The 24,603-nt window shown below is 37.3% G+C and overlaps 1 protein-coding gene across 1 annotated transcript in view; it reads right to left on the reverse strand.

The window, feature by feature from the left end:
* The window catches only part of LOC145978664 (putative adhesion G protein-coupled receptor E4P), a 569,694-nt gene that overhangs the window by 132,300 nt on the left and 412,791 nt on the right, over positions 1 to 24,603 (reverse strand). The window contains exon 2 of the mRNA XM_083111429.1: positions 8,969 to 9,074. Coding sequence (XP_082967555.1) covers positions 8,969 to 9,074 — 106 coding nt within the window. The remainder of the gene's footprint in view (positions 1 to 8,968; positions 9,075 to 24,603) is intronic.

The following is a 24,603-nucleotide window of genomic DNA, read 5'->3' on the forward strand; positions in this document are numbered from 1 at the left end:
TTAGTATATCTAAGCTTGTGAATATATTTTATTTGTAATTTTATAACGGTTACATGAACATCTATGAAATAGTTCCTTATAATAACCTCCTGTTGACCAAGTTGCCAATATAAACAAATGGAATTCAGATTGTCTTTGAGCTTACATTGTTAAAAAGGAGCGGATAGACGTATTACTATCCCAATACTTATTCAATAAGGTTTCTTGTTTGTCAGAAATTACCACTTAAACTATTGCATTTTGAGCTAGTGCCCACCTAGCCGCCTCTGATGAAATCTATCATTCTTCAGATTCTCTTTAAAATTCGACTCTGGTCACTTGTAACTTGCTGGGTGCAGACACTGTGCATCGACGGACAGTGTTTTGCGATAAGAAGCGGCCTTGAATAGCGTGAGTCACTTTGAACGCGAGCAAGCTACACTACCAAGCTTGTTTGCCTTTGAAAACCAAGTCATTTTTTTCACCGTTTCCGAACACGATTGCTATTGTAGAAGTATATATTCTCTCAAAAGAGGAAGAAAGGAAATTAGACCAATGTTCTCCAGTCGTTTAAAACCAAATATTGTCTATTAAACGAAAATATCACGATTGTCAATAAACCTATCTGAGCATAAGTTGGAATAATTTAATAGAAAGATTCTCCAAAATTTCTCTCCCACTGTCTACGTCTGGCCAGTAGCCAGGAGGGCATGGGGGCTATTCCTGTAATATTTAAATGTTGATTTTAGAAATGTGTAAAACTTTCAATTTTGTTTTTACATAAATGAATCTGTTTCTTGCGCAAAAGTCTTCAGGCTGCAATATTGGATGGTTTTAGTTTTATAATGCAAGGCTAGCAGACGTCAGATTCACCGATTTAGTCAGGACAGTGCGTTACTTTCAATCCCTGTCCCGACTTTTTCGAACTACAATCGTGATGCGAGAATGTCTCTTTATTATTGTTTTTTTCTAAACTCACAATTAGACATGTTCTTTATTGTAATAATAATTCCTAGTACACAAAATTAAATTTATAAATATATTATTTTCTAGACATAGAATTATCATGACTTTTCAATGGAGCTCGCAATATTTGAACTATTTTGTAATCTCTCTCTCTCTCTCTCTCTCTCTCTCTCCCTCTCTCTCTCTTTTATATATATATGGGTCTGGCCCCTCCCTGCGTACGTGCCTGGTCTACGTCAATGACAGAAATGCAAGCAATATTTTTATTTATTTTGAACCCAATTAAAGGAATGTGGAAGAATTTAAAAGAAATAAGAAAGGGCAGAACGACTGTTGCTCTACGTTAAAAATTGTTGTTCTTCAAGGAAGAAAAATAAGAAGGATTTACTCCAGCACCTTAACACAGTGTCCCACGAAACTCTCTTGACTAATACTGTCAAATGTGAAGTGATTTTATGAATAAAATTTTCCACCTGTTTACTTCTAACGTTGCGCAGATTTGGTAGTTCGCAAACGGTGTAATTATTTCGTGTTACCTTACGGAACAGCAAATACATTTCATAAGACTGTTCTGAACACGAGACTTGCGTCAGTGAACAAGCATTTCGTCCGTTGCAGTATCACAGGAAAAGGATATCGTCCTGCAATGTTCAAGCCTCTAGATATTTTCTATTAATAATGTATAAACACAATAATAAGTTAGAAGAAATAGCTCGCATTTTACAACTACCAATATTCTCGTTTTTCTTCATCACTTCGAAAATTATTTCTCGAAGATATGTGCTATACTACAAGAAAGCAATTCAAAATCAAAGTAAAAGTTCAACTACATATATACCCAACGACATTTACAATATTGGAGGGACAGAATACTTAAAAATTGTTGTTTCAATCGAAGGTAAGGACGTGGTGTAGTGGTTAGAGTTGTCGATTGTGTTGCTAGCGGTCTCTCGTTCGATCCTCCTTGGGAGGTATTTTCTTTTTAATTCTCCTTTTATTATAAACAAGAGCATGGAAACATTATTTGTAATAGCAGTGTATAGTGGCTACATTGTTCTGCATATGGACTTCATATAAAATCATGAAAAGATGTTTTTGATAAACAGGCGAGAATAAATTTATAAAAAAATAAACAAATAAATGATTTGACACGTTCAAAGGGATATTTTCATGTATAAGATCGTGAATTATGATATTCTAACGATAAATGTGTACTGCTTCAAAGACATTGAAAAATATTAATGAAATAACTCTTTATATTTTTGCAATACAGGACGTACTAATTTTACCCCTTTTCCCACTCGAGTTCAATGCAAGGATACATCCGCAAATATCGAATGAAAAGTTCTCATCATGTGCAATTCTCCATTAAATCGCCGAGTCGTACTACCTTTGTTTTCTTTGTTACAAACAAGTATTGTTTGCACATTACATGTAGGAGGAGAGTTGCATCTACATTTCACATTGGTCAGCTCCTTCTACTTACTTTCAGGAGCGAAAGCTTATAGGGTAGTGTTTACCGTTCAGGACTGTCAATCTGATGGTCGTAGGTTCAAACCCTTCCGTTGGCAGAAAATTTTCGTAAGTTTTAGACCTATCCCATTGTGTTCATTGTCCACGCCGTGTGAAACGGAATAATTCAGTTTGTAATTAACGATGGGGGGGAGGGGAAATATTAAATTACAAAATCTCCATTTCAGCGATCCGAGAAGTGGACAAAAATTGGATAATTCTTATAAATATTCAAATTACATTCATGCTTTTAATGATATAATCGCAGGTAAAATCAAAGATCTTACATGGAAGATTTTATCTTGTACTGAACTAAGCCAAAAGTTATTTCGCACCGATCTAATACATTCTCCAATACATTTCAAAATGTTATTGAATGTTTCATATCGACAATTTCACCAATGCATCAATTCTTGACGCTGAGACGATATTTTCTGCAACTACCTCTTCTCTCCAGTCTCTTTTGTTCTTCTCTTCTCCTTCTCCTTCTCCTTCTTCTCTCCTTCTCCTTCTTCTCTCCTCTCCTTCTGCTCTGCTTTTATCACATATCGCCTTCCCTACTTTTCTCGCATCTTATCTCCATCCCACTCATCTCCACTCCTCGTATCTCCTCTCCAGTCTTAGATTTCCGACTCGACTGCACTTTTCTCCTCCTCTTTTCGTTCTTCTCTTTTTCTCTCCTTTACTCTACTCTCCACTCCAATCTTCTCGTCTCCTCTTCTCTCATCTAGCTTTTTTTCCCTTTTTTCTTCATTGCTCATCTCTCCTAGAATCTTTTTCTATTCTCCTCACTACATCTCCTCTCCTCGTCTATCCTCTCTTTCTTCTCTCTGCTACTTTTCGTCTTCTCCTTTCGTTTTCTCTTTCTGCTGTCCATTGTCACCTCTCGTTTTCTCTCACCTCTTTTCCTTTCTGTATATATCATCAGCGATGAAATACTAGAAAACCTATTTTTTTTTTTTATTTGCGAAGGAATTTTGTCACACGAGATATTATAGTGATAGTTTTAATACTTTATACAATAATACTTGTTTTTATTTCTTTCGCGTATTTTATAAATATCTATTGTGCATGTGGCAACCCTGAAATTGAGCCTAGCTCTACACGCAACCCACCAACGCCTTGTGTAAATTGGGTTGCCTAGTTTAAAATGTCGTTGTCCTAAAACTTTTGAGAGACACTGTACAAGAATAAAATAAATAAATAAATAAAAAATTGCGGTTATTGTGAATTATCATCGTGAATACCTCTTGAACATACAACTGCTTAAATGTAACAGATTACCAAATAATATTTCGTATAAGCCTTAAATTATTTAAACTTTTGTAACAATTCAATATATTACACGTACAGTAATCTTCTTCAAGAGCTAAGAATAAATTGAAATCTAATATGTTACAAGATATACATCTGCAAATATTTGCGTGACAGATCGGACAGGCACAATTTTTTTTTAAAGTTTGCGTTTTCTCACCCGACCCAAAATAGGAACAATTTTTTTGAACGATTTTGAACGTCTGCCATTCTCACAAAATCCATTTGTCAGTAGTTATGTTTAAAATCCAGTGACGTTAATGCCATGTTAAAATGTATCATGTCTAGTGAAAATATTACTTTTCTATTAACATTAAGAACGTGAATGAACTCTTTGCTATATGCCTGTTTCTCACAGTTGTTTCGAGTATCTGTGTTCGTTGTTCTTTATATGTTCGTATTGCAACACTGTTCTTTCACATCTTGTAGGTAAATTCACATGTAGAAATGCATGCTTCAAAGCAAAAGCGTGGTACTACATTTCGTATCATATAATTGTCTGATGTTAGAAACAAGAAAAGTGTGGATTTTTTATAAAGTAGATTGCACGACGGATCAGGCATTGTGTATTTCTCTTCTGTCTGTGGTTGATTAATGCATACATGCTGTGAAACACGAAACGTTCCCACAAAATGTATCACTATAAATATTCACAATTTTCAGTATCAAATACCAAGCAAATTAATCATGCGAAGTAAAATTTGTCAACTTTCAACTTCGATTTCAATGTTCGTTACGAACAATTAGCACAGAATGAACTTTTTTATTCATGAATCTTCATTTTCGCAGAGTATTACACACTTCTTGTATGTGAGATTTGAAGATTTGTTCCCACAATACGTCACGAGCAAGAACAAAAAGCATTTGAAGTACTCCTTAGCTACCGACTGGGGTTGAATCACATCACGTAGCAACCAACACTCAAATTTCTTAAGGTTAGTCAATAACCATTGTAACAGACTAGATATTTGAGTCAAACAAATTATGACATCATACTTTGATTCAAGTATTTAATTTTATGATTAATATATTAAACACTGAATTAATAATTGATGTGGGTGCGTAACATAATAATACTAATAAAATACTTAACTTGTGAAATCACTAAAACCACTGACAAATTTAAATCCCAATGCTAATTAAACATGTAACATTAAGCTTGCGATATTGAGGATTGAATGACTGGCTTTTGCCTATCCCCAATTTACCTTTTAGTTAAGTTCACAAATTGCACAAATAAAAATATTAACACATAATAACTTTGAATATAACTTCCTTGTATAATCACTAAGGTATAATTATTTTTTCAGCCATTCTTAAATGATATGTATCAAAGTTGCAAACACCTTAAAAAATTTCTCACTAAATAGGTTCACAATGATCGGGAATGTCCATTTTGCACAATCACATGATGAAACAAGTTATTTATCCTCGTGTAAAAGATAATAAAACTCTTAACTGCCGAAATATTTTTCTTTAACTATTATTTATAGAGATATACTTTTATATACTCGTAAATATCTTCAGCTGCAACACAGATCACTTCCATTACCTCATTTACTATCTTTACTGTACTACTACTACTACACACAAGGAATGGCAACTTGGAGGTACAGTCAACGGCAAAGATAATGGTAGGCAAATTATCCACCACTATTTTCATTACTTTTTTATTCCACAACCTGTTTTGTTTTAAGGAATGAAACTATGTTGGTTAGAAGCAGGCATTGTGCTCTGCTTATTGACATCAATATTTCAATTCATTGTCATCACATTGTGTAATTCAGACCGAATGAAAATTGTGGTGGACACTTCGTCTACTGTTTCTTTCGCCGTTGGGTGTACGAAACCCAATGCCGAAACCCCACCAAGATAACGCCTAAACAACAATGCTTCTTCAAGGATGAATATAGACAGACAGTCAACATATTAGAAGAAAAGTCGATATTCAAATCTTTTTCTTTAAGGAAGAGAATGTATTCCAAACGAATAGAAGTAACAGTAGCATCTATTACGAAGGTAACCCAAAGTTCCTAAGGCGTCTTCTGTTGTTCTGATGACCTCGGACTGCTGCATTGCGCCAAGATCACCGGATGGCAGGGAATGCCTTAAGGAAGAAAAGTGTCGTTGGTTCTGCTTTTGTCTTCCCTTGCTTTCTCATGAACGCTACTCTTGGAAGCGAACGACTTATCTGTGGAAATTATTCGAAGAAAAACAGAACCATACGTTATTGCAAAGCTTTTCTTCTACAGAATAGATGTCAACATTTTTCTTTCTTCCCAGCAGCCAAAGTCAACGCTGGTTCAAGCGGAACACGTAATGCTAGTTGAGGGAGCTCATTGAAGCAAGGGAAGGAAACCGTATATATTGCTTCGAGATGTCCGTGCTGTATCTTTCTAGGAAGTACAGCATAAGTGAGATAGATGAAAGGGGGAGGAGGCCTGACAAGCTGTAAGGAAATGAAAAAATAATGATAATTGCTGTAGGAAGAAAGGAATGTGCCAACAGATATACTAAAGGTAGATGGAAACAAGAGAGAGGAAGGAGAGATGAGCAAATTACAAGAACAGTAAGAAAACAAACTTGAAAACTGTCTCTCATACATGATATGTTCCTGTAGTCGAGTATGAGTGTGTAAGAATTTGATTTCATTTGTATTATTTAGCTTAGCTTTTCTGACACTTCTGGCTAATCGCGTCGATGAGGATAAGAGACGATATGATGAAATTGATGAAGGTACATTCAACATTCACAAAGAACACCAGTGCCTATTTAGGGATTCGGACCCAGGACCCCTAGCGTAGTAGCGCGCTGTGCTAACCACTCTTCTACTGAGGTCAGGTATGTCTGTGAGAAATATATATACACACGTTATATAATTAAATAATTGATTGAATGCACTTGATTTTGTTTAAAAAAGGAAACCGACAGAGACATCGGTATTTTACATAAAATTTGCTAAATCTTTTAAAATACAGCAAGAGGTGCATGGCAAGGAAATAAAGATTACATGCAAGTAATAACACGGATTAATGAGCTTCTTAAATTGTCGAGATATAATGTTACTTATAAAGCAATGTTAACGTATTTTTCTTATATTTCAAAACATTTCTGTAATCCCGTCTTAGAGCATACTACGTCAAAACTTTTGAAATTAAACAGATAACATATAAAGATAGGCTACTGGAAGCGTGCTCTAATGAGAATACTACACCTCCCGCATCTCCGACGGTAGGATGGTGATTGTAATCAAGACGATAATTTGAATGACGCTGACAAAGATTTAATGACTTGTGTGGTTGTTAGAAAAGAAAAAAAATCTAATTTAATCTCAGATAACTTAATGTGTTAGGTATTTTCTTCAACATTTCAATTTACAATATTTTTTGGCCCATATTTTGATAATGAATGCAGGTGATAAAGATTTGATGTTCATTTGCGTTTCTCAATAATTTTCTCAATTTGTAGAACAATAGAAGCAAGTGTTAATATTTGTTTTGTTCAAACAAATTTTGTATAATTTGATTTACTAATGGAACTGGTGCGGTTATGATTGATACTTAAAGCATCGTCCTTATGGAAACATACAAAATGAAATAATATTAGTAAATACTCGTAATGAAAGTAAACATCAGATTAGTTGAAACTATAATATAACACATACGCATATCCTTCGAGGAATAGTTTACAAATGCACATATTCTCATAGTGCATTCATATTTCTATTTAGCGTTTTCCCTTCAAAATGCAATTCCCTGTATTGTTACGGTCTTCATTCAAAATCTACTTTTGTTTATGACTGTGTAATAATTTCAATGACATGTATTCAACATCTAAATATAATGACGAATATTTACTTATAATAACTTTCCTAAAGGGTTATTCACCTTGTAAATGTTAACGAAAAATGATAATTTACCAGCAGAGAATAAGTAGCCAAAATAGAAGAGCTGATAAGTGTGTTGCGTTTATCTTTACTGCGATCTTCTGCTGGAAATATGAGGTTCTGCCAATAGCGAGTGAGGGTAACGTGACAAGCATGATGCTACGTCAGACGCTTCGTTCAAAATTGATGGAGGTTTGATGTAAGGAAACACGTTCCGAGCATTCTGCGCCGGGAAGGACGTATGTTAACTGCAACTGATATCTCCCCCACGAGAGGAATGTGTTTCGGATTTACGACGGACCCCGTGAAATATGCACGAATGGAAGTTGATCGTCCAGGTCGATGCTATCTCCCGCTGCCTTCGAGACACGCCAAATAAGATACTCCAACCTTTGACGACAATCTCCTCTCTTTTATGGATCTCCGCGCCCCTTTGCGATTGGATTATGTACCCTTTGGAGCGACGAACGTATTCCAGCAGATTGCCAAAGCGTATTGGCTATACGTTACGTTTGGAGCCTCCAGAAGCAACGAAGGAAGCAGACCCATTCGTATTCTTTCCGTGCCTTTCTTCATTTCTGAACTGCCATTGATCGGAGTGACCAGGTATAAAGTGTTCACTTCTGAGGAGGCTTGTGTTTCCGCTTACCTCCCTTTGGTGTTTACTATATACAATAGATATCAGCATTGGAATAAGTCTGAGCCAATTCCTTAAGGCAAATTTTCCGTAAGAGAAATATAATAAATATCATCCAGTTATTAATTAATTATTGAAATTTGTTGATACTTTAATCATATAACAATTACAAAGGAAAGGGACAAGAGTACATGGTGTCCCAACAAGAACGCCGGATTTGAATTGCGCCGTTGCCTTGTTGTTTGAGGATTGAAAGGCCCAATGAGAAATTATAAATCATTAAATTTAATAACTTAAAGTTATTGTAAACTTCACACAAATATAATTTTGCATTTTTTCATAGTTTTTCTTGCTCTTATAGAGTTTGTGGTAGGACAGTAACACATTTAATTCGCAAAATTTGTTTATTTCGTTATTTTACTGTTAACAGAATTGTTTCAAATTTGTGATGTGTTCTTAGATGTAGCGTATCAACTGCAGAAACTCGGAATATGTCACGAAAATCTACAAACTGCAATAACTCGAAAGCCATTGATTTCCGACCCCCGGTGCATATGTTCAAATTTGTTGCAAATGTGCACTAGTATTACCCCTTTGCAGGAATAGGTCGAATTACCAATCACCCTGTATATGCTTATATATATATTTATAAATATATTTCATATGCAACTCACCTCTACTCCCCCGACACCGATGACGTAGAGAAGTTGGGCCATGAATAAAGCAGCCAGAAGATTCATAAGGGTTGTCCCAGATAAGTTCCTCAAGTCAGAAAATAAGCTGCAAGAAAACAATTCAATTATATAATATGGTTTAAAATTTATTGTGATTTTTATTAAATTCACATTAGCACCGAAAACAACTGACTATTCATTTTTCTAGAAATTACACACTGCTACATAACACGAAACTAATTTCCCGACATGAAGGAGGCAAATAAAATAAACGCAATGTAACTGTTCTCTGCAATAATCTGGGAAAATTAGTTTATGAATAACAGTTTGAGCTAATTTAATTACAAATTATTAACTCAACTAAATATTTTCAAATTATATTAAATTTGTTCCGAGAAAAATATCGAATAACATAACAACTTTTAAAAGAATAATGTATATAGTCCATTTCAAAACACCCTTTTTTCTTAGAAATATTCATATTTGGAAGAATATTGCAGTCCATTGCAGAAAGTAATTTGGATAAGACAGGAAGATACAAGTGGTTAAACTCTAAGGAAGTGAGTTTTGTTGACTACATAAGATGTTATAGTTTCTTTATCATTTGCTTGCATCTTCGTTCTATAATTATTCAACGAATTTTCCCATAAGTTGTGAAAAAATACTTCATTATTATTCCGAGTTCCAATGGATAAAAATAATTGTCTTATGAGAGTGCATGCAAGTTCGTAACGACAAGAGTTTTAGCCCAGTCCTAATCTTCCAGTTTCCTTATCACAGCATCACGACTGCGGCATTAAGAGCAGACTCTTTTCCCCAGGAGAGTGCCTCCTTTTTGGCATAGGTGCTGGCTTTAAACTGGGCCATTCCCTACACTTATCACTATAAAGTATAATTTGAATGAAAATAAGCTAGCGAAGCTCATAATTGAGAAGAATACTGTTATTGTGTATTGAGGAAAACACACTTTAGTATCGTACAACTCTGCCTAGTGGAGAACAGAGGCTAACCCAAACACTGAGGTCATGCTTATATACAATTTCAGTTACAACTTATAGAGCAAGCAATGTCATTTTAGAAGAACTTCATTTTTTACTCTTGTCACAGCAACGTTTTCTCCGGTGAAGCCTTCTTTGAAGAAGCTGAAGGCCCCTTAAATCTGACTCTGCTTTCTATGTGTGCTGTACCTGGAAGCAGTGCCGTACCCAGAAATATTCAAGGGGAATATCATGAGGAGAAGTTTACTGAGGTCAGTGTTCTATTTTCCCAATTTTCTCGTATATCCAAAGTTAGAGAATAAATGCATGTTTACTTACTAATATAATTAATTATACGTGTAGAGATAATAGGTATAAAAATGTAGTTCCACGTCGAAAATGACCTTTCTGACATTTTGTCATACCTGAAGCTGGCCACATCTAGCAAGTACCTTTGCGTGCTTTCTTTCTGCCAATCGCATTTGAATGGGTGTGCGCTGGAGTGGGTGTCAAGCCAGTACGAGACAAGATCAGCTCCACATGGAAAACGTTGCTTGTTTCTGTGTTTGCACGTTTAAAGGGCATACAATGTACCGAGATCCGTCGGCAGTTATTCTCGGATATTAAGAAGTCCCGCTCGTAAGAAAACTCTTCTGAAAAGCTTGTTTCTCCCTCGCGTGAACGTCTGGAATGAACGTTATGTTTTGTCCTGTGATTTGCACGTAGCATTTGGCTCCTTCTCTTGTAAAAGTTCTAAAGATACTATGTACGACACCAGATTTTAGATATAGACACTATAATGCATTATCCATAACTTAACCTGCATGTTACCATTGTTAACAGTAGCTTATAATGAAAACTTATTAATTGGACTTAGCTATATCCAGACACATCTTAGGTTCCATAGACAAAAGAATCCTTGTATTCAACTGAACGTATAGACACAGCATAAATATAAAAGTAGTTGGTATGTACAGCAATTATTTATTTATTAGTCTATTACAAAAACATCCCAAAGTATTTTCTTAGGCAGCTACAACCTTTGGTTTTTGAATTCCCAACTGAAGTGAAATTGAACTTCCAAGGTTTTCTTTTCTTGACAATTTATCTGCTTTAATTCAAATGTGCCGTCTGAAAAAGACATGGTAAGGTATCGATCGAAATTCGAAAGTTATCCTAATCAAAATACACAGACAAAAAAGAATATTTCAATATTTTTTGTGCGGGTAATGTGTACTAATCATATATAAATATACGTATATATTTTGACATTTATATTAATTTGAAATCTCATTACGTTTCCCTACCATCTATTTTGAAATATGCCATAAAAATCACAGGGCGATTTACTAATCTTTGCGTATTTGTTAATATTTTTGGGAATAACGAATTGTCACAGCCATGTAGACATACATACGTACAATGAGAAAAAATTTTGTTTTCTCATAGAAAACTGATGTTTATCTAGTACAATAGGTTAGCTACTTGAAACACGAATATGCGTTTTTTTTTCGTATAAAAAAGAAGACATGTGTTAAACAACATTATTCACAAAATACAATTTCGCTAACGACATCACCTCACGATTTCTATCCTGTCGTTTCTGAGTTAGATTACTAAACATTTAAATCGAATATTACATTTGGTCAAGATTATAGAAATTTCGAAAATGAAGTTTATGTAGCAGGAAAAAGGTTCGTTTGGTTGATTTATTGATTTGCTTTATTTCGCTTGGCTAATTGCAAAGATGATAAGATGGAATGGATGAAGGAACCGTCAGAAACACGCATGGACAGTACATAACACAAACTCCACAGAGGATTATACTGATTGGTGCGAGTCCAGACGCCAGAGTCTCGTTAGTCTGCAAAAACTATAAAACGAAAGAATGTCTCCTACGTCTGTGACGGAGATGTTAGCATTATTCACTATCACAAATCCAAGAGCTCTATGATCGAATCCTGGGTGAGGCACTGGAGTTTGTTTTCGCCATCCATTTCATCGGTTTATCATTCATTCTCACCGTCGGAATAAAGTGAAGGAATACAAGAGTGTCCAAAAATAAACAAAATGTAATAGAGAGAGAAAATTAAAATTATAATGTCATATCTAAGAACAATGGAAGAAGAAATACAAAAAAGGAATTGAAAAAAAAAACACTTGCCTGAAGAGTCTGAACCAGCCAGACATGTAAGAAGGAAAGAAGACAATGAATACAGTAATAACTCTGTTTATTCTGTACAAGGTAATAGATGAAAGAAATCGACACTATTGAAGGAAGTTCAGAAATATATTGATAACTATTGTCAGTGTTCTTAATAATTATTTCAACTAATTATATCTCCTAATTTTTCTATCAAATAGTGTTTTCTTTTTCAAATCGGTAACAATTGCCAGTTACTGAAATCATATCTAAGATTATTGAAATATCATAGACAAAATGTCGCCATGACATACGTTTTGTTTGCTATACATTTGTGTAAGTAGAATGTAGTTGGAAATGTAAAAGGTGACAACATTACATAGCTAGAAACCTTTCCGTTCTAATTTGAAACGATTCCCGTTATCATAGCAATAAAAATTCTTACTATGTGATTCATACATAAATGAAACTAACAAGGTAGAATTTTCAAATTTACAATAATCGTGAAGTCAAAATTTAATAAGGTGTGAATAAAATTTAGTTTATACAAATTTTCGAATGCCTAGCCGTAGTTGTACGACCAGTTATGAAAAATATATAATTGTATATGATATACTGTCCCTTATCTGATTACGAGGCTTATCGGAAAATCTCCATCTCTCTATTGCTTTTTGTAACCATTGGAGCAGTTATCAAATTTTCTTACGAATAAAGTTTCTTTGGAATCAGCAAAGAATAGTTTCTGGTAAACAAATATATTTTTTTGGAATAACCAACAAAAATGATTGTTTAACAGAACAAAATGCTTTCAGTGATAGTACACATTTGTTAACAATTAGCACATTTATTAAAGACTGCCCAATTTATATGTTTATGGTTACCAAAAGTGTTTCTTTGATTCATACAAATCAGATTTCTCGTAGTACTTTGTGATTTGCACGGGTAAACTATCAGAATTTTCCCACATGAGGTTCTGACAACATTTCACGTAATATGACATAGTCCGAAAAGATTGCAGAAACGACGTTTGGAAATTGCGAACATTGTAGTTAATTGTAAGAGACAGGTATCTGTAATTTATTATATACTACGGTTACTTGTATTATTATCTAATTTTTAAGAGCAAGCTGACTTCCGGGGCGGAGTGGTTAGCACAACTCGTTCCCGCGACAAGGTATCGGTATTCGAATTCAGGTTTTCGCATGAATGTTCTTTGTCAGTGTCCCTTTATCAGTTTTATCATATCATCACTCGTCCTCATTCGCGATTAGCCCAATGTGTCAGAAAAGGAAGTAAAATGAATCAAATAAAATCTATCAATCTAATGACAAATTTTAGTTCATTTTTGTAGAAACTTATATTGTAAAATGTATCTTGAAAAAAATCTCACTCAGTTAATTTGTTATTTAAATTTGTATTTTGCATTTAAATTTACATCGTCTCTTTGCCTGTTTAGACTAATCGGGACGGTAAGGATAAATGATGATTAGGTGAAACTAATGAATGTACACTACATGATTCAAACCTGGAACCGTTGCTCGTGAGATCTTGAGGTGATTCCTCAACGCCCTGAGCCAATTTATTTGTTATTATGGTATTATGGTAGAAAAACTGTCTCTCTGAACTGAATATAAACTGATATCTGCAAATAGTTCTAACGATATTTTTAACCATTTGCGCAACATGTGAAACATTCTGAAGTTACGTCTTGCCAAAAATAACTAATACTCTGGCTGCGTTCATAGCGTTATTAGTACTAAAAACAAGAGCACTCTCTACATGTTAACGGATTACTGCGTCGTAGTGGGCGAAACAGCGCGATGTTTAAAAAGTAAAATCGATGCAGGGTTTGCAGCCATGGAAGCTGCACTTTCTTCGAACGAAGCTTTTATTTTTCCTCTTGCCTCGTTGCTTCTTCTTCTTTCGCTAAACTTCCCACGAACGTGATAAATGCCAAGCTGCGAATTCACCTGTTCGATGCTCTGGGAAGCGCAACGTCGTCAATGACAAACGATCTTCGGCGCCAATCGCGGTGACAAATCCTCCAGATCAGCTTTCTTCGCCTCCAGAATTCCATCCTTTGTGGACCCTTGAAAGGATCCCCGATCATCCTTTGCTCCCTTCCTTTCATCCTCTTTTCCGGTTCCTCTGTCCCGCCTTCTTTCTCTGTCGTTGGAACGCTCTTGTCGCCGGGTGATAATTTATCAAGCTGAGGAAACGTGTTGTCAGTCTGTTTCTTTCCGTTGGCGTGAAAGGGTTCGCAACCAACCGGAAAGCAGGCAACGCATTGTACTTACGCTTGCAACGATAGTGTCGAGTAGTGGTAACTCCAGATGATGTGTTTACGTAGAAATTTTCACCGAAAATGCAGGCTCGACCAGTACTCGAACCCAGGTCACTGGCTAGAAATCTGGGTTCGAGTCCTTATCGAGCCTGGAAATAAATTCTATTTAAGCGTTTGTACAAGCGAGCCCAATTTCAATGGGACTCTCCCTAAAGGCATAGTGGTGTCGCTGGAATCAAACGGTCCCGGGTTCGATACCCGGTGGAAGCACATGGTTCGGATCCCAATTTAAATGAAAGTCAGTCCGCATTAGCCTTGTTCTGGATAAAATGGACTAAACAGCTTTCTCCTCCCTTTCTTTGTTCATGAATGGAACAGTCCATATCTTGACAAGTTATGGGACTATTTTCGTTTTCTTTCTTTGATAGATAGCGTAGTGGTAATGTCTCCTCCTTTTAATCAAAGGGTCACGGGTTTGATGCAAGGTAGAGATACAATTGGTTCGGATTCTACTATAAACTGCAAGTCACCAGTCCCGATTAGTCTTCCTGTGCATAAAGTGGACTTAAAACAAAGCTCTACCAAGCTCTATGTACAGTGGCGTACCAAGGACTTTCGAAAGGTGAGTTACCTACATTATTTTAGTATCCAGGATCCACTGCCATCTTTTCCTGCATCTGACATTTTTTTACTGGTTCAAAGAGTTGGTTAAGACTTCCACCAACCCCCTATGGAGCGGACTTCCGTGGCAGAGTGGTTAGCACAGCATGCTACGACGCCAGGTGTGCCGAACACGAATCCCGGTCTGGGGGTGAGTCTCCCCTCATTAATTTCATAATCTCATCACTTATCATCTTTGTTGCGATTAGCCAAAACTGGTAGAAAAGCGAAGAAAAATAACCTAATATCAAGAAATCGATCTCAAATAGGCCTAGGACAAGCAGGCTTAGGATATTCCATAACGTTTAATACTGTTCGTGCAAATAATCAACGTGCTCTTGTTATCATGCTTGCCATTGTTTTAAAGAAATTTTAAAACATCAGACAAAAAAATATATTTTCGGGTCCTTCACCTTGCAAGCATAATGGCGTACTCCAGATGTGTTTGGTTTTATTTGAATTATGGTGCAAAAAAGTCATCAATAGGTAGTCAATTCTCCCGTCTGACAGAACTAGATGAAGATAAAGTTAAATGAAAGTGTTGAAAATGAAATATTTTCTTTTCACGTGGACAAATGTTTACGTGTGAGTAAGTAATGCAGCCTTCCTGATCATGAACAATCAGGCAAGAAGAAGATGAGTCGACTATGGCCGTTAACAACGGGGCATATTCCATGAACTCGTGGAAGATCTGTCGGTCGATGCACGAATGAGTCTCACTCGGCTTATGTCGCCCAAGAGGACTGCGTTTGAGGTACAAAGCTGACCAGATTAAATAACAAAACGAAATATGTTTTCTAGACCAACACAAGGGAAGATCGAATTTACCCTGTTCGGGCACGCAGTCTCGAACCCCCCCCCCCCTCCGCCCCCCTTCTCTCTGTCAAGACCTCCAGCTGTCCTCTCGAAGCGATCTGACCCCTATTCCGATCACTGCCGGCCCTTTTTGTTCTGTGCGTATTTCGCAATTGCACTACGTTCACCCTGGCACTGACCGGACATTTTCCTGCTCAACTCCTTTCTCATCATCTTTGAGTTGCTAGACTCATACCTGCACCGACATACATTCCACGCTTTGTAGCAACAGACTGTATTACATGTATGCATTGGATTAGTTGCATAATGTCAGTCTTAAACGTCATAACTGCAGGACAGCAATTAACGTATGCACTCAACTATTCACCCGAGGTTAAAATTTGCGAGTTCCAGAATTAGCTTCGACCCCCTTTATCCATTAAATGTTGCACACCATGCCGTAGACTCACGACGAAGTGTTCTCTGGTCGCAACACGATGGGGAGAAAGAATAACTGCCAAGGCCAGATACGAGCCGAGGGAATATATTATTCAAATAATGCAGTTATGCTCGGCTTGTGTCAACACTTTACAATCCGCTTATTCAAATTGACCCACTTCTACGTACATGCTTCAATTTCTCCGCTCCCCACAAACGAACTCCGAGCTTTTGTGAATAGTAATGAGATTAAACTTTGTGTGAAATGCTGGCGGTTTTGCCATATTTGGATGAAATATTTACACAAAGGCTCCGCACCCATTCATTACGACCTTTTTCGCCTTTGTGGTTTATTTGATGACGCGGCGGAAAACTCCAAAGAGTCGCTAATCCCCCATCGCTCCATCCCTCTCGTCACGGGGATCCTTCCCATTAAGCCACGGAGTAAGCAAACCACGGGCAAATTTTCCAGTTGCATTTGGCCTTCTGACAAAGCACTATTGTACATTCGGTCTTTGCTCCACTGTTTTATTCGCGGTATATTTTTCTGCCGAGTTTCGCATTGCAAGTTGAAAGGGCTTAAAATATCAAATTACGGAAGCAGGGAAAATTCTACGCGGTACATGCGTCATGCGATATACCCAGTTGTGAATCATAAGTAATGAGTCTTTGTTGTGGTTGCGTTGCTCATCCCCCGTCTTCTTGCAGAGAAATAGACCGCGCTGGTGACCATTAGAGTCTGCTCTTGGCTACATTCAGAGACACGTCTCGCTGCGGACGTTAGTTGACCTCGTGCGCGTTTGTGTATGGTGTTAATCTTTTATATTAGACGTGTTGCGTTACTTGATAGTGTCTATGCATTATATTAAAAGGTCATTGATTCCTCAATATTTCATAAAATGACTTCCACTTCTTCCCTTCCAAATCTATAGCTATTTCCACACGATGTATACAGGGTGGATAATAATAATAATAATAGAGTATACAACTTAAAAATATTATTTCGACTATATGGAATACAAAAATATTTGTTATGTATCAATCATTAACACTTCACGTTTCTATGAATATATAACAAAGTGCAGATATAACGGAAGAGAACTAAGCTGAAGTTCTCCCCACGAGTTTTCTTCCATTTGCTGGTTGCATTGTCGACCATGACACACGCATGTGCAATTGCTGAACCAGGAAGTTATCTTGGAATGGGAAAGGTGCCAAGAAGCTCCTAGGGAAAATACTTCCTTAGATGAGGTAGGCGCCGTTCCACTTCATTACTACCTGAAGCTACTCAATAAGAACTGGTTGCTTTGTTTGAAGAATTTAAAGCATCACTGGCAAGTAGAGGGTGACCCAGCGTTCATCTACCATTTTGATTCGCGTAGTACTCATGTGGTTCCAGAGTAGGCCGCAGACGCGATGCGCGCAGAAGTGTTCAGCGAGGGACGCCATTTCAGAAAACATATCGCGCATTTGCTGTTGAGCAGTGACGTGCACTGAGGAGTAGCTAGTCTAGCAGAGATAGATCAATCAATCTCAAATCTCTAATTATTTTCAAATCACAATATTTATTGTTTTGTTGAAGCCACAGTTTATATGCAACACTTTTTTTCACGCGCTTCTCGTCCCTCGGTGCGTTCAGCGGCCTAGCTCGCTCTTTCTCCGCCTCACAGTTCCAGGTAGAAACGGGTTTTCGAAGGGAAAGGGAAGATTTCTGCCTCTACCTCCCTTGCCCCCTCGCCCCCGCTCCAATGGTTGAAAGCCCGTGCTTTCAGGTTCTCCAGTCTATCTCCTATAGGACAGATAGGGGATTGGATTCCCTTCACTTCCTTTGTAAATCCTCTAAAGAACTAAGGCGAAATTTTTCTGCAGTACTTCTGTTCTCTGTATTTACACTACTTTTTACACGTTGTATAATATGGGATGTACTTTTATTATTTATGTAATTGAAACGTCTTATGTGCAGACAAAAATATTAGGCTATGCTTTTTTTTCAAATATGGAATATATAATGATTAATTAACAAATATTTGCTCACGCTCTCTCTTGTTCTCGTTTTAGTAGTGTTTTATTTAAATATACTAATCTCTTGGCCTCCAATAAAAAAATGGATAAGCTAAACAATCATAAATACGGATGTACTCATTTGGGAAAGTGAACGCGTGTTCTAATTCTTGTTGTTGGTTTCGTTTATTTACTTCGCTTTTCTGCCACATTTGGTTATCGCGAAAATGAGGATGAGTGATGATATGATGAAAGTGATGAACGGACCTCACAAAGAACAATTCAGGCCGGAATGCATGACGAACATGCATTCTTGTTCTTATGTGTTGTACTCTGCCTGCAGTGAATAATGAAAAAATTAGAAATGAAAAATGTATCCCAGAACTCAAAATGCCAAATGAATATCATTGAAGAAAGTAGAAAAAAGGTTTGTTGAAAGGTGTGTTTTATTACCCATTGCTTTTTCTAGCTGTATAGATTTAATCGGAATAAGTAGCTAAGAGCTTGGAAAGTCGTAAGGGACAATCATGAACAGAGAATTCTAGGCTCCTGATTTCACAGTGCCCTCCAGATGCACTGGGAATAAATTATTTGTATTTTCTTCTCTCATCCATCGTTTTACCTAATTTATGCCATGACGATGAACGTTGATTAAATTAAACTGGTGAAGATTGGTTGCAAAGAAACACTCATGCAAAGGCCAGGGCTTGAGCCCGGATCCTTCAGTAACGAGATCGTGAGATGGGGAAATTAGGAAAATCAAGCAATGCAGATTTTTTTTTAAAAAAACGTTAATCATATATAAAGATGGTATTTCAAAAATGCAATTGAAAATTACTACTCAGGAAAAATGCAGTTTGCTTTACCGATACCCACGTATCCGAATGGTTAGCGCCTTCCTCACATGTTTGTTGTCGGCCGACCTCTGTGGAGGAGTGCAAGTGGTCCCGGATCTGTACCCGATGGAGGTATATAGTGGTTCGGATCCCACATTAAACTATAGGTCTAGTCCCGATTAGCCTTTCTGTGTATAAAATGGACTTGAAACGTCAAATCAACCAACCAGGGGGGGGGAGTGGTTACCACAACGCGCTACAACACCAGGAGTTCCGGGTTCGAACCCCTACCTGGACATGGGTGTTCTTTGTGTTTGTCCCTTCATTAATTTTGTCGTATCATCTTCGTGATTAACCAAATGTGTCAAAAAAGCGAATCAAATCATTCATTGATTGATTGTTTGATTTGGTTTATTTTACTTCGCTTTCCGCCATTTTTGGCTAATCGCGAAGACGATACGATAGAATTGATGAAGGGACACACAAAGATCACCCATTGCCAAGCCGAGATTCAAATCCGGCATCTCTGACTCAATAGTCAAATCAAATCGTTTTTGAGTTTCGAAAGTGGGTGGAAGATATGTGTACAATTTTTGTACTCATTCCTAGCTTTGCAATTTTTCCTGTATTTGACGTTCTTCTTTTAGGAATACTGGGCCCTAAAGCGGAAGGGGGGTTATGACCTTTGGGCACGCCACTCATTGCTACCCCAAGTGTCGACGTCACCGCACGTCACTGCTGTTGAGACATTTTTCAAAAATAATGAATCTGTTGTCATGACGCAGCGACTGTTTAGATGGCACTTCAATATTGGAAGACATGGAAGGATACCCGATCACCACGCCATCATCTACTGGGTGAACAACACCTTTCGCACAACAGTTTCTGCTTTGGACAATAAACCAAACCGGCAGATACATTCTTGCGTTTGATGGAAAATGTGGCGCGAGTACATTATCCAGGATGGTGTTATTTTCAAAACATAGCAATGTTCCTTGTGTAGTGACAAATGGCATACATGTATGTTTCAGGTATCACTGTTGTCAATAAATTTGATCAATGATTGAAGACGCAGTACATGTTTAAAAAGTGGTAGATAAACGCTGGGTCATCCTGTACAAATTACTTTTGTATTCAACAACACTTAGAGATAGTATGTTATTAATGTTTGATAATAAGTATTAATCTATACGCGTCACACTTTCATTCTAAACTACCATGGCAAATACGCGTAACTCGTGACAAAATATATGAGTCCATCCTAACCGAATTATGTGGGATACTTTAAACACCATATCTTAACGGAAATTATACATTAAATTATTTAACGATTTGTATGCAAAAATATTTTTATTTTATTATGTTCTATCCATTTCAATATTATACGAATACGATAAGAATCGACATGTTCTCAGCAAAGAACATTCAAAGAGCAAAATACAGTTTTCTGTCATTCGGGAATACACTGCTTGGAACGAGTGCAACGACTGCTAAGGGAGCAATTATCACAGAGTCAGTTAAAAATGAATGGGTTATCATGGCAACGAATGCCAGAGAGCAACATTTGCTTTGTTATTCCTGAATACAAGGAAAATTAGACTACCAAAACATTCTTAAAAAATTCATAAATTGAATTAACATAATGCAGTGACAAATTATTTTAGCTTTTGTTAAAATATAGCATATCTGCATATATTTATTTGGTATTAAAATTCAATATTATTAAGAAATGAAGGAACATAAGTAATCGATATCATGAAATTAAATGCCTCCATCTACCCACAGACTTAAAAACGGAAGTTGTTCTAGAGTTGTGGTACTTGAACACGGAATTCAAGAAAAGAACGAACACCAAATATTTGTAATGTGTATTTAAAATTTAACTTAGAGAGTTCTTTTGGCAATGAAGATCATAACGACTGCAGTGTGTTGGTTCAGGTATGAAAACAACATTTTGAGCTTTGATTGAGTAATTACTTTATCTGCCACGTTTAACAAATTTCGATGATGAGTATGAGCTATGCCGTGATGCAGTTACGGCGATTTGGTTCCAAACCCGGAGGGAAGGGTCAGGTGCCAAAACGGGGGGAGGGGCAAATAGAGTATATTTCCCTTTGTAGATAAGGTTTAGCATAGTGCAGGGGCAAAAGTGGAGCCACTGGTGTGATGAAATTGATGATGAGACACTCACAAAGAACATCAATGCCCAGGACGTGATTCGAACCCGGGACCCCTGGTGTCGTAGTGTGCTGTGGTAACCACTCCGCCACGGAGGCCGCATTTTTAAGGTTTACATCATCCTTTTTCAACAATAATATATGAAGCAATTAGTAATTGTTTCTGTGTTGTACATTGGCCAAGAACATGCATGATCCAGAAATAATTAAGATGAATTTGTAGATTGCCGACAGTCATAGTTACGACTTAGAAATCTCTAAGTGCCGTGTGTATCAGATTGATCTTGCAGGCATCGTGGATAGTTCTAATTTACAGCTCCTTTGAAAACAAGTAATTGTGCTAGTTTCCCTGGCATTCTGGAAAGACCATGCAGTCTTGCTTTCTGAGTTTTCTCACCCGTGGTACACTTACAGATTTGTGACAAATAACTACGCAAAATACAGTTTTATAGTAGTAAATACTTTACCTAGTACTTTAGATTTATGATATGAATTTAGAAAAAATATTATATAAATATAATCCAGGGCCGTCGTTATCAAACGCGAGGCTCTGTGTGAACTACACTCGCGAGGCCATGATATTATGAAAATTAAAAATGTGTACACCTTCAATTCCTTGTACAGTTCCACACTACACCCAACGTAAATATTAACTCCCCCTACCTTTCGTGCCTAGCGATGGCCTAGTGGTAACGTCGTTGCCTTGTAATGAAGGGTTTCAGGAATGATACTTGTAATTTCGAGCGCTGATCATTTCATATTGTATGGTACGGTAGAAGGAAATTCATTTAAAGAACACAAATACAACGAAGAGAAAACAATGTAGATTTCCTTTCATATGTAATTTATTTTGCTAATTTTGCAATGTTGTCAATCACATCACCGAAAACGAATTTTTACCTCACATAACTATGGTGAGAGAGTATGATTTTGGAAAAATTTCCAATGAGGGAAGGGAAATTTCAGTCACTGATCCTGAACCCAAAAATTAGCAATCGGGGAGGAGTTGCAATAACCAGAGGAAAATTACTCATCAGTCCCGCCTTTAAAAATATACGTTAGTTCTCAAATACGTCGCCTTCATTAACTTCAAACGAGAGATGCTCATTTCGGCATTCGGCTATTAGATGATTTTTTAAAACTTAATTTGTAAATACTTGGATGGAAGCACGTATATAATATATATATATATATATATATTAGAATATTAGAGAATATTGTAAATCTTGAGAATAACATTTCAATAAAATATCTCTTTTGCACGTCATCGTACCAAGTTTATTTAAGCTTTATCACGCTACACTGGCGTATGTAGAGAGGTGTTTATGACACTTCAGTCCCATCCGAAATTTAAAAAAAAAAACATTTTGCGTTCATATGTTTGAAATTTTCCGTTGAACATTTGGTCCGGAGTTCCTGTTTGAGGATGACAATGCACGCTCGCACCGCGCAGGTATTGTGCCGTAATTCCTGGAAACTGAAGATATCACTCGTATTGAGTGGTCTGAATGCTCACTAGACCTGAATCCTATCGAGCATGTTTGGGATGCTTTTGATCAGGGCTTATACAATATGCAATGAAAATGACCAGCAACATTGCAAAATGGTACACATGGTGAACACTGTTTAGTGTGTGTTTCTTTCCCTTCGTGTTCTTAAGTTTTGTGGAGCAGTGTAATATGCATGTATGTATGTATGTGCAAATAATTGGATTATATGTGTGTGTATGTATATAGATACAGGGTGAAACTATAGGGACAAACTTCAGGAGGTGATTACTGACAGGTAAAGGAACCAAATAGTTCAAATCAACATATATCCGGAACTAGACGGTGAGTCTGAAATAAAGCAATTAGTACCGGTACACATAACATGGCATGGCTTTCATCCATGTTACAACAGGTGTTCAAAGTGTCCTCCATGGGATGCAATGCAAACGTCCACACGTCGCATCATGGATTGCCGCACTCGTTCGAATGTTCCAGCCTGTACCCGAATAGCGTCACAGGCTACACGGACACGCTGTTCAAGGGTCTGCACATCAGGAACTGGCTCAACATGCACAACACTTTTCAGATGCCCCAAGTAAAGATTAAGTGGATTTAAGTCCTGTGATTGAGCGGGCCATGCCACAGTCCTCCTTGTCGGATCCATCTTCTTGGGAAGATGTTGTTGAGGTGTTGACGAACAATAATGTGAAAAAGGGCTGGCGCTCCATCATGCATCAGCCACATTACCTGTCGTATTTCCAAAGACACATTCTGAAGCAAAAGAGGCAGAGTGTTCTGAAGGAAATCTAGATACGTCTGTCCGTTAAAGCGTTGGGGAAGAACAAATGGTTCAAGTAGGTGGTCGCCAATAATCTCTGCCCAGACATTGTTGCTGAACCGTTTCTGATGAAACGATTCAACCATTCCCTGAGGAATGGCTGTAGCCCACAGATGACAATTGTGTAGGTTGACGATGCCATCTCCAGCAATGGTCGCTTCATCGGTGAAGAGGACTGACGACAGAAATCCAAATATGGTGGTGGCCTGTTTCAAAAACCAGGGACAAAACCGTTCTCTTGGAGGAAAATCCGCTGGTGATAGTCCCTGCACACGTTTCAGGTGATATGGATAGTAGCGGTTTTCATGCAGGATACACAATACCGTCGCTTGGTTTACACCATGCTTGCGGGACACTTGCCTGGGGTTGTTTCCAATATCGTGTAGCACATGTTCCTCTAGATCTGGTGCAAAGGTTTTGTAGTTGGGTGGTGCTGTTTGTCCGGGTACGTGGCTCGATAAAACCCTGCGTCCTCTCGACAGTTTCCATCTGCTTGACCGTATACGAAAACCATCTCGGCTTGTTCCTGGTGTGAATAACGGACCATGGTGCTTCGACGTAGCTCTAATCATACAATCTACAACACACAAAAGCACACTGTGAGTGTTGTTATGAGAGGATGATGTTGTTCTTCAGTGCCATCCATCTACCTTGGCAAATATGCGTTTCCGGACATATGTTGATATGAACTTTTTTGTTCCTTTACCTATATATATACATACATACTTTTATATATATATATATATATATATATATATATATATATATATAAACACACAGACGGCCTTGGGAGTAATACAATTTAATAAGTGTATCCTATTACACAGGCCGTGTGAAAAAAAATTGTACACACTATCAAAATAGCTCCTGCCTCCCACAACAATTGCAAATTTCGGTCTGAGAGATAAAATGTCACATGAATACAGTAGAGAGCTATTGAATGTAACAACAGGTTTCGTGTTGAGGGAAGAAACATTGAAGACGAAGAAAATCGTC

Source organism: Lepisma saccharinum, chromosome 25 (assembly GCF_977018435.1).
Source record: "Lepisma saccharinum chromosome 25, izLepSacc3.1, whole genome shotgun sequence".
In the NCBI taxonomy this organism is placed as follows: domain Eukaryota; kingdom Metazoa; phylum Arthropoda; class Insecta; order Zygentoma; family Lepismatidae; genus Lepisma; species Lepisma saccharinum.